General features: G+C 41.8%; 1 protein-coding gene across 7 annotated transcripts in view; it reads left to right on the top strand.

The window, feature by feature from the left end:
- Window positions 1-12,676, top strand: part of LOC147022974 (rho guanine nucleotide exchange factor 7-like) — an 87,065-nt gene that overhangs the window by 28,382 nt on the left and 46,007 nt on the right. For all 7 annotated transcript variants that reach the window (XM_085887962.1, XM_085887961.1, XM_085887963.1 and 4 more), the window contains 7 exons: window positions 879-1,074; window positions 1,183-1,268; window positions 1,365-1,459; window positions 1,601-1,696; window positions 1,882-2,004; window positions 3,215-3,353; window positions 3,731-3,790. In XM_085887962.1, the coding sequence (XP_085744088.1) occupies window positions 879-1,074; window positions 1,183-1,268; window positions 1,365-1,459; window positions 1,601-1,696; window positions 1,882-2,004; window positions 3,215-3,353; window positions 3,731-3,790 (795 nt within the window). The remainder of the gene's footprint in view (window positions 1-878; window positions 1,075-1,182; window positions 1,269-1,364; window positions 1,460-1,600; window positions 1,697-1,881; window positions 2,005-3,214; window positions 3,354-3,730; window positions 3,791-12,676) is intronic.

Here is a 12,676-nt window from a genome sequence, read left to right as displayed (position 1 = left end):
GCAGTGACAGTATCCTGTATATGGATACAGTTTGGTCGTCATGTCTGATTCTGCCAGTGGTCATGTGAAAAACTCCTCTCAGCTGTGCAAGTCGGCATGTTGACTCTTTCAGAAAAGCCTGAAACGCTTCTCTTATAGCCTCCATGTTGTTCGGTGTTCAAACTGAATGTTTTCGACCACTGTGCCATTTAATTTGAATTTTCACATGTTCTGTGTCTCAAAACTTTTCAACAATATGTTTGATTTTTGCATTGTGGAATTCTTGCATTTAGTTTGACCCTACAAAACTGCCTTTGTGTAGAAATATATGGGGGTCAGGGGGGGGGGTGGGAGTCCCTTAAATGAGCATCTGCTATGGCACAGAGAAATTGTTCTACATGGTTGAATTTTCAGTGGAAAAGTACTTTGAACCTTGTTCATGAGATGACCTGAAAGTAAAAAGTCCTTTCTCTGCCCCCCCTTACCCCCCCTCTTCCTCGCTCTTTCCCCCCATACTTCACCCTCTCTTTCTGCTCTTCTCTCCCCCCCTTTCTCTTTCCCCCCCTCCTGTTCTCCCCTACTCTTTTCTCCCTCCCCCACCTTCTTTCCCTCCTCTTCTCCCCCCCCACCCCCCCTTGGTCCCTGGTTGGCATTCCCACATGAGCACATACCTTTTTATGCTGGATCCCAGGTTATAATTACAAATACTGTATTAGTCTCCTAATGCAAACAATTAATTTAATAGTACAGTGATGTCTTCTCGTGTCCTTGTCCTACATGTCATATCACTGCAGAAAATGATAAAAGGTACTCCAAAGTGTATTTATTGTTTAGTTGTATGATATAATCTGCTTTCCTTTTAAAATAAAAAAATGTATATGTATTTATTGATTGCGCAGATGGCAGAGGGGGGTGGGCAGCGGATGGTACGAGCACGATTCAACTTCCAACGAACCAATGAGGATGAGCTTTCATTTACCAAGGGTGATATTATCACAGTGCTTCGTGCAGAAGAAGGCGGCTGGTGGGAGGGAACATTGAATGGTCGTACGGGCTGGTTCCCGTACAACTATGTAAAAGAGATCAAACAGAGTGGTGAGATCATCAGGGAACAACCATAATCCATTTATTGATCCTGCAGTTGTGAATTGGGATGTCCTGTTTTGTCCTTCACGTTTTCCACTGATTGTATCTGGTTTACAGACAAACCGACTTCCCCAAAGGGCACCACAGCCCGGGCTGGACAAAGGGCGAGTGATGCACCTTCTAACAAAGGGTATTATGGGGAGGTACGCCATGTATATGGAAGGTTGACACCTGGGTTTTACGGAAGGCCATGAGGGAAGCATTGATGATTGCTGTTTTAATCACTGCTGCTGTGCCAGGTTGTGCAGAACATTGTGGAGACAGAGCGCACTTTCTTAAGGAGCTTGCAGGCCTCTTTGTGCACGCACCTTCGCCCTTTACAGGCTACAGACAAGTATGGACCATAGGCATGGTTAAGGAAGTGTGATGCTGAGCTTTTGTATGTGAACTTTTAAAACATTTCTTGTCCCAAATGTTTTCTTGCTGCTGCAATGAAGATGGTGATTTAATTTTGGGAAATGGTTTATATTTTCAGGATTCCACCCACTGATCTCTCACACCTGCTGTCCAACCTGGAAGAAATTTTGGTTTTCCAGCAGAACCTCGTCACTGCATTGGAGGATGTTTCCAAGTTAGACTCTCACTCATTCAAATCTAGAAACTGTACCATCTTTATTTTCAAAAAGTATTGAAGAGCAACTGGAAATGTGGTCAAGCTTTGATTATAACAACACTTTTAACCCCACTATCGGTGTTGAACCTTGATATATCAAACTCCTTTACCAAACTCTTTGTCTATGTCCCACATGTGCACAGGTTACCTGATGCACAGCAGCGTGTTGGAGGGTGTTACCTCGGTATGCTTCCACACATGAGGAATCTGTACATGACTTACTGCGCAAACCACCCTTGGGCTGTAAAGGCAATGCAGGACCACAAGTACGTGTGTATATATATATATATATATATATATATATATATATATATATATATATATATATATATATATATATATATATATATATATATATATATATATATATTTAAAGATGAATTGAGCAAGATTAAAGGTACATACAGTATATATTTTTAATATTGCTTTATTAGTTTTGCTTTGAGTTCTGAGAATTGATGTAGGAGCACCAATGTTGATCACATCATGATGTAACATGTTTGGTCTGGATGACATAGTGCTTGACAGTATGTAACTCTTCTGTTTTTTTGTGCCTACTTCAGTCAGCAGGGTGGTTAAGTCAGACTGATCTTCCTGTTTAATAAGAAATAATTGAGTGTAGTTGGGACACATCCCATTTCAGAAGTATAGCGAATGCAAAAGGGTTGAAACCACAAAGACTCAATCAGCAGATTTTCATTGACAAGAAATGCTGTGCAGAAACATTTCAACCACAAAGATGTCTCGTTTGTTCCCCAGCCTGTGGTGCAAACATAGTGATATTGACAATACACATTTGCTAGGTCCTGATATACTTTGAGCCTGAGGACAAGAAGAAATGGAAAGAGGTGGTGAGAGATGGAAATAACATTGGCAAGGGGGTTGAGAAGATGGGGGTGGGGGATGATGTCGAACGTGTCTACAAAAATGGCTGAATGTGTTTTCACTGTGCCAAGGTCAACACATAGCAGTAACGGCAGCTCTGTCATTACCAGGACATAACAGCAAACCAGACGTCATTGCGTTGTTTGTATGTGATACGGACAAGGGAGATGGCAAGTTAATGGGTATGCTGCGAATGTGTACCAGAGATGCAGTCTGAAGTTACAAAATGGCATGCTGACATTGTTTAAAGCATTTTAAACCACAGAGACTGTGTGCTGATGTATCTTGACTCTGCTTCAGTTTCTGGCACTGAGCATTTGGTGATGAATTGTTCAGCAGGGTGTAGGCATGATGCCAACACGTTGGTGGAGATGAGGCATGAGACCTGCAGTGTAGCTTTATCTTTTGCCGATGTGAAAGCTGGTGTGGCGTAATGTGTAATCAAGTTTAAGTATAAAAATATCATGTCATCAGCTGATTCGAACAACTTTGGTGGCTTTGCCATACACGATAGCCCAGGAGACTGCTTCGGCAGCCCCGATGCTCTGTACAGAGTATGATCCCAATGGATGGATGGATATCATGTGGCAGGGACTTTCTTGGAGAATTTGTGGAGTCTCAAGGTGCTCCAACAGCAGGAATCCTGGAGCTTACATCAACCCTGAGCAGGCCATTTGTGCGTCTCGACAAGTATACTTCTCTCTTCCGTGAGCTGGAACGGCACATGGAGGTAAGAGACAATCGTTCAAAGCCGAATGCTTTTACAATGGTAGCTTGTAATTGAATGTGATTTATCCAGCAATGCGAGTCTTGGAGAATGAACTCCTATAAAGAGACATTTATTTTCCACAGTTCTTCTGGCTCAAGGATTAATCAATGACTTAACCTTGGTTAAATAGAAACGTATCGATGAAATTTGATCGATTTATTCGTTTTTTGATTATTCTCACTGTATCGTTTGTTTTCCATCTGTTTTATTCACCTGTAGTTCAAGGAGTTATTTAAAGTTTATTTTATTATTATTATTATTATTACTATTATTATTTGGCCGTCTGCACTCTTCCAGAGCAGGATGAGTGATTTGCTTTATTTATTCATTTTCCCCAGGAATCTCACAATGATCACATGGACATCCTGCAATGCTTGACTGCATTCAAAACTCTTGCGGTGAGTGTAGATGAGATGTGAGATTAACTGTTTAACGATTCCTGAGGAATGTTTATCTCTTACACTTTGCATGCCTTTATTTATTTATTTATTTATTTTTAATGTATGCAATGTTGAGGCTCGTATAAGAGCTAACACAGAACGTATAACGAGAGGAGCAGGAGACAAGAGGGGCGGGAGAGGGAAGAACAAAACAATGGTGAACAGAGACATTAGGAGATCTGTGGAAGGGAAAGGGATGGGGTGGGGTACACAGAGTAAACAAGATGGACACGACAGGGACAATCAGGTCCTTATACTGCAGGAACTTTCAGGAAGGAAAGCAGGGACTTTGGAGGAGGTGGGCTTGGGGTGGATTAATGGGGGTGGAAAATATCGAGGTTTTGGATGGGGGAAGATAAGAGGTTGTGGTGAACAGCTGTTTTGAAAATCTGGAGGGAAGAGTGGGATTGAAGAGAGTGTGGGAGTTTGCTCCAGAGGTGGGAAAAAAGAGGAATGAAAGGATGAAGGTGAGCAGTAATTCTTGATGTTGGCAGTTTCACCAGAAGGGGGTTGCTGGCGGACCTTGAGCAACCTGTGGAAATATGCGGGGGGGAGTTGGGGGGGACAGATATTGCAGTCAGAGCAGGGTGGTGAAGCCAGAGAGGAGACTGTAGAAGACAGAAAGACCACCGACCTGCCTGTGGTGAGAGAGTGAGAGACTCAAAGACTCAGCCTCATCGCGGAAGATACCAATGATCCTAAATGCATGGATTCCCACAGCGTGAAGCCGAGAAAGGTGAGAGGCGGGAGCACCAGCCCAGAGGGGAGATCAGGCAGTACTCCATCAGGCTGCGGACGAAAGCTTTGTATGTAGTCAGGAGCTCAGGTGTGCCGAGGAAGGACTTTGCACGACGGAGGATGCTCAGTCGGCGACTGGCTTTGGAGGCCAGCTTGGAAATGTGGCTTTCCCAGGAAAGATAATGGCAGCTAGTGAGACCCAGAAGCTTGAATGAAAGAATTTCTTCAAGGGGACTGTTGAGAAAGTAGATTGGAGGGGGGGAGGGGGTTATAAACGGTCCTTTTGGAGCGACATGGTGAGAGTTTGAGTTTTGTCAGGATCGAGAGACATGTTCCACGTGTTGGACCAGTTTGTGATTTTATCCAGATCTGCAGAATGTGAAGAGGCAACTGCTTGCTTATCTGAGGGATGACAGATGGTACGGCAGAGGGTGGAGTCATCAGCAAAGAGATTCTATAAAAGAAAAATAGCCTCTGATGAATATAGTTGCTACTACTTCCTTTTTTTCATACTTTTTTATATCTTGGTGTATGTTCCAGGTGAGTTCTTTGCTTTACATATTATTTACGAGCAAATACAACCCATCGCTTCGCTGACGGGTGTGAAGGGGAGTGCGTTGGAGAAAGAGAGTGGGGGAGGGGAGGAAGAGAGGAGAGGCAAAGAGAACGGAAGAGATGGTTGGGGAGAGGAGGGTGGGGGAAGCGAGGACTGTGTGAACAAGGGAAAGTGAGGAAGGGGTGTGGAGGTGGAGAGAGCAACGCCTCACAAAATGTTGCTATACACAGAGAGAGAGAGAGAGACAGAGACAGAGACAGAGACAGAGACAGAGACAGAGACAGAGACAGAGACAGAGACAGAGACAGAGAGAGAGAGAGAGAGAGAGATATAGAGAGATATATATATATATATATAGAGAGAGATATATAGAGAGAGATATATAGAGAGAGATATAGAGAGAGATATATAGAGAGAGATATATAGAGAGAGATATAGAGAGAGATATATAGAGAGAGATATATAGAGAGAGATATATAGAGAGAGATATATAGAGAGAGATATATAGAGAGAGATATATAGAGAGAGATATATAGAGAGAGATATATAGAGAGAGATATAGAGAGAGATATAGAGAGAGATATAGAGAGAGAGATATAGAGAGAGAGAGAGAGAGATATAGAGAGAGAGAGAGATAGAGAGAGAGAGAGAGAGAGAGAGAGAGATAGAGAGAGAGATAGAGAGAGATATAGAGAGAGAGATATAGAGAGAGAGATATAGAGAGAGAGATATAGAGAGAGAGATATAGAGAGAGAGATATAGAGAGAGAGATATAGAGAGAGAGATATAGAGAGAGAGATATAGAGAGAGAGATATAGAGAGAGAGATATAGAGAGAGAGATATAGAGAGAGAGATATAGAGAGAGAGACAGAGAGAGAGAGAGAGAGAGAGAGAGAATATGAGAGAGAGACAGAGAGAGAGAGAGAGAGAGAGACAGACAAAAAAAAAAAAAAAAAAAAAAAAAAACAGGTGAGGGGTGGAGGTGGCTGGCATGAGCAATGAGAGTGATATGTTATGAGTGATGACCCAACAAATATATATATATACATATACATATACATATATATTTCTTCTTCTTTCGGCTGCTCCCGTTAGGGGTCGCCACAGCGGATCATCCGTATGATTCGCATAGTGATTTGGCACCTGTTTTACGCCAGATGCCCTTCCTGACGCAACTCTGGTCGCCTCTTACGACACAGGGATATGGTGCACCTATTTTAACTGGGGTATACACCGGCCCAGTATACTGGTACTCATTTCGCCGACCTCGGAAGGATGACGGGCTGAGTCAACCCCCTGGTGTATTAATTCAGTGGCCCAACGGGGCTTGAACTCAGGACCTCTTGGATCCCAAGCCGCTGCCCTAACCACTGCGCCGACACCAGGATGTGTGTGTGTATATGTATATATATATATATATATATATATATATATATATATATATATATATATATATATATATATATATATATATATATATATATATATATATATATATATATATATATATATATATATATATATATATATATATATATATATATATATATATATATATATATATATATATATATATATATATATATATATATATATATATATATATATATTTCTTTTATCTCATGTCAGAATAGCTGTACGCACAATGACACAACAGAGTTTGTAATGTTAACCACTGGCACATCTGCAAAAACTTTGATATCCCATCTCCAGGAACATTAACCAAAAGCATGGACCGAAAATGTGGAAGTACCTCTCACGTACGAACTCACGATCCCATCGAGCGTGGACATCGAAAACAAAGCATTGCGACCAGATATCATACTTGGGTACAAAAACAGAGAGAAGGCGTTTATAAGTGAGGTGTTGATACCAGTGATTTTGGACTAAACAATGCAGAAATCAAGAAACTAACCAAACACCAAGACCTCAAGAATGAAGTGAAAAGATCATGGAAGCTGAAGAATGCCAAAGTTGTCCCAGTGATAGTTGGAGCTATGGGAATGATGACGAAGAACCTCACAGGGATATTAAAAACCATCCCTGGGAATATTATTGCAAACAAACTACATTTGGAAGCTGTCCTTGGCTCAGTAACGATCCTGAAGAGAGTCCTCGACACAAAACTTTGAGAACAGAAAACTTCACAGCTTGGTCCATGAATCATGACCACTTACCGAAATATAGGTGGATGCACTGAGAGCACCCTGGGAGGACTCCAATCCACATTCTGAAACTCACGTATGAAGATACCACACACACACACACACACGCACACACACACACACACACACACACACACACACACACACACACACACACACATACACACACACACACACACACACACACACACACACACACACACACACACAATTATCCTTTTTATTACTATTATACTATTATCCTTTTTTTTTAGCTCCTGCAGAGAAAGGCAATTAAGTTTGTTATGCGAGCCATTGGTGAGTAAAAAGGGCACTCTGTTTAACTCCAATTATACTCTCGATGTTTGTATGCTCCCATACAGCAGACAATAGGGAGAGAGAGAAAACAGATACTTCAGTTGTGCCTCCTTGTATGCCTGGTTGTTTCAAGGTTTGATCAAATATTTTAATCATTCCTTCATTTTGTGTGCAGCTTGTGGCTGCAAGTTTGCATTGTTGCTGTGGGGCGCGGCTGTGCCGTTGATGCATTGCCCCCTGAAGGTTCGGGCAGGAATTTGTAATTTGGCCATGATGCCAGCAATAGCTCGTCTACTCTTCATGAAGGACACAATTTGATATTTAACGTCCACCAACTAATGCCAGCAAACGTGACGCTCAGTTTAACGCCCATCCCAGAGACGGCACACACATTGACGAATCGCCCTGCTTGTGAAATACCAGGACAACAGTTTATAGCTGGGCCTTGAGTCAAACCTAGGCTCGACAGCCTAGAGATGAGTGTGCGTACCTGTCGGCCATCCATCCTGCCAGCCAGACTAGTTTGATGCGATCAAATGAAAACTGAATAAAATCGAAGATCAAATGAAAAATGTATGTTAGGAAATGAGAAATGGACTAGTTTCTTCTTCTTCTGACTAATCTGCCACCTTCAATCCTGTGATTCTTGCAGCATGAATATTCTTCCAGTTTTGCAGTTGGATTAAATGATAAAGCTCAAATATCTGCTGAGAGTTTTGATAATCAAAGCAAAATGATTTCGTGAAAATACATTTATTGTTTGATTTGTGAAGTGCACAGGAAATGGACTGTTGTATTATCATTCATGATCAAGAAAGTGTGGTCCTATCTTGCGAGACTACAAATGTGTTTGAGGAATTGTGATATTAACTGTCATCACGAAGAATAAGTAGTAGTAGTTCAGTGTAGGGTAGGTGTGAGGTGGCGTGACTACATGGAGAAGGTGGGGGAGTAAACGCCAGCAATGCAAACCTTTCCTTCTTTCACTCAGCCGAAACATACTTGGCAAATGTTTTTGTTGTTTTCCAAAAATTCGCCCAGGGTACGAAATAAGAATGTTTGGCTCTATTCAAGAGTTTGGGGTACATTCCTCTGCCCACAATTCCAAGCTATTGAGAAATCGAGTTAAAGTGATGGTCAGAAAACGTTTTTGTGCAAACTCTAAAATCTTACATGCAATGTGCAGTTTTGTTTTGAATGTCGATACTCCCAGATTCCCCTTTTGGGAAGTACTGTGGAGCAGGTGGTGCCCTCATTTTATACTCCACATGACAGTAGTTGAATCGTGTATTGTTACTTGTCAGGAACTACAAGTTTGGGCACTTTGTTTCGTCTGCATGATCCTGTCACATTTAAATCCCCTGTGATGTAATCAAAATAAAGACCAATTACTCCACCGTAGTCTCACAAATACAGGCAGACATAACAAGACACACACACACACATATATAAACACCACACACACACACACACACACACACACACACACACACACACACACACACACACACACGTAAACACACACACACACACGTAAACACACAAACAGATATATTATGTACTGGTAAGTACTTACAAAGGCAATTATAGTTGAGGTTATAACGTTGGCTTATAAGCAATCGACTGATTTCCCAATTACCCAGCTCATCAGCTGAGCACCATTTTTCATCGAGGTTTCGATCCTTTCAGCCCAGAACCTCGCCAAACGGTGCATCCACAACCCCGGTCGCAGGTCCACATTAGTAGATGAGTCAACATCAATGGACCCACAACTTCAAAGTTGTGTCCAGACAGTTAGTCAACACAGCAATGCAACATCCTTATACAAACTTATTTAATTATTACTTTTATTTGAAGAATATCCTTATTATTCATCTCCCCCCCCTCCCTGCCTTTGGAATAAACTCCCACACTCTTTAATCCCATTCTTCCCTCCAGGCCTTCAAAACAGCTGTTCACCACGACCTCTGATCTTTTCTACCCCCGTTAATCCACCCAAAACCCACCTCCTTCACATTCCCTGCTTTCCTTCCTGAAAGTCCCTGTGGTGTTCATATTGTTTACCCCATGTTCCTGGCCCCATCCCTCTCCCTTCCACAGATCTCCTAATGTCTCTTCCCCACTGTTTTGTCCTTCCCTCTTCCACCCATCTTGTCTCATGCCCCCCCCCCTTGCTGTGTGATGTGTGTTCGCTCTCATACGAGTCTCGATAATGTGTACAAAAAATAAAATAATTACTACATTTGAAAAACTTTAATCATACATCACTTTATATGTTAAAATATTAAGCAATAAACACTTTACCTTGTAGACATGTCCATTACACAACACCTCCATCTAACCGTAGACTCGAACTGTCATTCAAATATTCAAATTGTCATTAACAACCACTTTTAACATGCTGGACTGCATAACCTTGCAACCACCAACAAATTATTTTAATGCTTATTTATAATGTGTTTTATAAATAATATACTTCTTATTGTATTTTCATCTAAATACCTCCATTATTTAAGACTATATAGATATATACATATATATATATATATATATATATATATATATATATATATTGATATATATATATTTATACATATATATCTAATTATATATATATATATATATATATATATATATATATATATATATATATATATATTGTTACGGTTCTCAGAACCGTATGCATGCAAACATACAGTTGTCCCAAAGTTAGTTATGCCATTAGTATATGTGCAGATAGATCCTCCCTTGTGTGTAGTGGGAAGACACTGGGGTGCGTTGCGATGGGCTTTTAGTTAGGATTATAAATCATTTCTTCCCTTTTATTTCCCCTGTTGTTGGAGCCACAGTACCTTCCTCTCGCTTGCTACTCTCGTTTGGGCTCGACAAGCGCTTCACCGCCTACTCGCCTAACCAACGACTCGTTTTTAGAGGCAAAATCTTGCAGTAGTTCCTTCTTGGTGGGTCCTCACATGCGTGGAGTGGGCGGGCTTGTCGGCCTGGCCGAAATTCCGCCCAGAAAGGGCGGACCCCATGAAGACCCTGTCCAATTGGGACGGACGATGACGTCAGCTTCGCCAAGGCCCCTCCCCACCCAGGGGATCGATAAAGTACGAAGCGATCCTCAGAGGAGGGTTGAGTGCTTGGAGTTTGTGGAGTTCGTAGTTGGATTTGAGGGTTCGTTTTGTGGGGGTGGTTGAGTTGGTGGAAGGGTCTTGAGAAAGAAAGAAGGAAGGTCGTTGGTTCTTTGGTGGTCGGAGAGTTCGGTGGGTTCGTGGGCGTTGTTGCAAGTGTCTACCCATGTCTCGCCTCGGCGGCCCACGCTCTCCACTCAAGCTCCTTCACGGACACGATCTCCACACGTACGGTTGTGACTGACCAACTCAACCTTTGTCAGCTGCCACACCACGGAGCATCCCTTCCCCCGAAACTCTCAGGTACCGAGAACCTGGGACCTCAACTCCCTCTCTTCTGAACTGCGAAAGGTCCCCTTTTCTTTTAATTGGGTTTATTTTATCTGAGTGCGTGGTGCCTGTCTTGTAAGTAAACTGTACAAGTTCTTTGATTATTGGAATTCTTGCTTTTATTATTCTTGCGTTAAGTCTGCTCTGTGTCCGCTTTGGTAAGTTGCTTTATAGTTGTCACATTACATCTCTCTCTCCTTTCCCCTACATAACACACCAATAAACCTTGTTCCTGTGCCACATGTTTTTCCTCGCCTTGTGTAAATAAATCATTGTAGAAATGTTCCCAGTTCATTTTTGTCTTTTCCTTCATTGGTCTCGCATGGTTCGGATCTGAGTTTAGCCGGGTCTTTATCCCCGATAATCTGTTTATTCTCGCCGGTACGTCCTTGGCAGTTCCGCTTGGTTGCATCCGATCCGGAGTTGGTAGTTGGTACTCTACCGTAGTTGGTAGAGTGATCCGGTTCTGGCAAGGCGTAACGAGGGCATGGTTCCTCGGTAGTCGAAACCACGTAGTTAATTAGGTAAACTGATTACACCTGGCAGGAAGACCCTACGCTACGCTGTTGAGGTATTTGCGTCCACGGTCGGTTAATCGAGCCGCCGCGTCACGGATTTATCCGTGAGCGACGACCTTCAATTCCAGGAGTTTGGTGGGAGACGACGTAACTTTCCCCACATCGTGGTCATTCTAGCCACCGGACCCCGGCCCACAACAATATATACAATCAATAATATTGATTAAAGAATTTACCTCACGAAAATAATTAATTCATTATTATTATATCAAATGCAATGCAATAGGAACTTGTTTCCATGAAAATCAACCAAACTTGAATAAAAGGTGATGATGGAGTCGAAAGACATTCTCACAAGACCTGATCAAACAATCACCAAATATCCTCTGTTTAACATAATGGAAAAAGACCTCAGCACGTTCCACAAAATCATCGTTTACTGAACAAATTCTTGTAAATCTAAGTAGCTGAGATGAAAAAACAATATAACCCATTTTAATTGGTACATTGCGACCTGGAAAGGTGTACAAGACTACAGGGAAACTGAAATCATCAACTTTATGATACACACTTGTACTAAAGCCATTCTGTCCAACTCCAACCAACACATCTCAATATGCAACAACAGTACAATCATTACCACTCCTGTTTGCAATCAGGTTATCTGGATAAATCTTGTGAAGCTGCCTATCAAAAACTTTTCAATTCAAAATACCTCACAGCACTGGAAAATGTGGGGTCAGGAAGACTGTACTGTAAATGGTGGAGACCTGTAAGAACCTTCCTCCATCACAATACACGTTTACACAGAAAATTTGCATCCCCCACCTCATCGGCAGAGATAAAACACCCCTCCACATTAATTGGGGTCATACTGATCCTCTGTAGCAAGTGTGGATGTAATTGGCCCAGAACTGTAGGAGTAGTAGTGTGACAAACAAAGAAACAAATCCACAAACAAACACCGGTCCATTAATTAACCTCCGCCATCTTCGAAGATGGATGGAGGTTACTGTTTTCACCCCTTTCTGTTTGTTTGTTATCTTGCCAAAACGAAGTTTTGTAAGATATGTTAGTCAGCTTGTATGTTTTTTTATTTGTTTTT

The sequence above is a fragment of the Eptatretus burgeri genome, chromosome 7, assembly GCF_056783735.1.
Source record: "Eptatretus burgeri isolate ZD-2024b chromosome 7, Ebu_testis_v1, whole genome shotgun sequence".
NCBI classification, from domain to species: Eukaryota; Metazoa; Chordata; class Myxini; order Myxiniformes; family Myxinidae; genus Eptatretus; species Eptatretus burgeri.
Note: the sequence above shows the minus strand (reverse complement) of the source record. Positions and strands in the feature narration are given on the sequence as shown.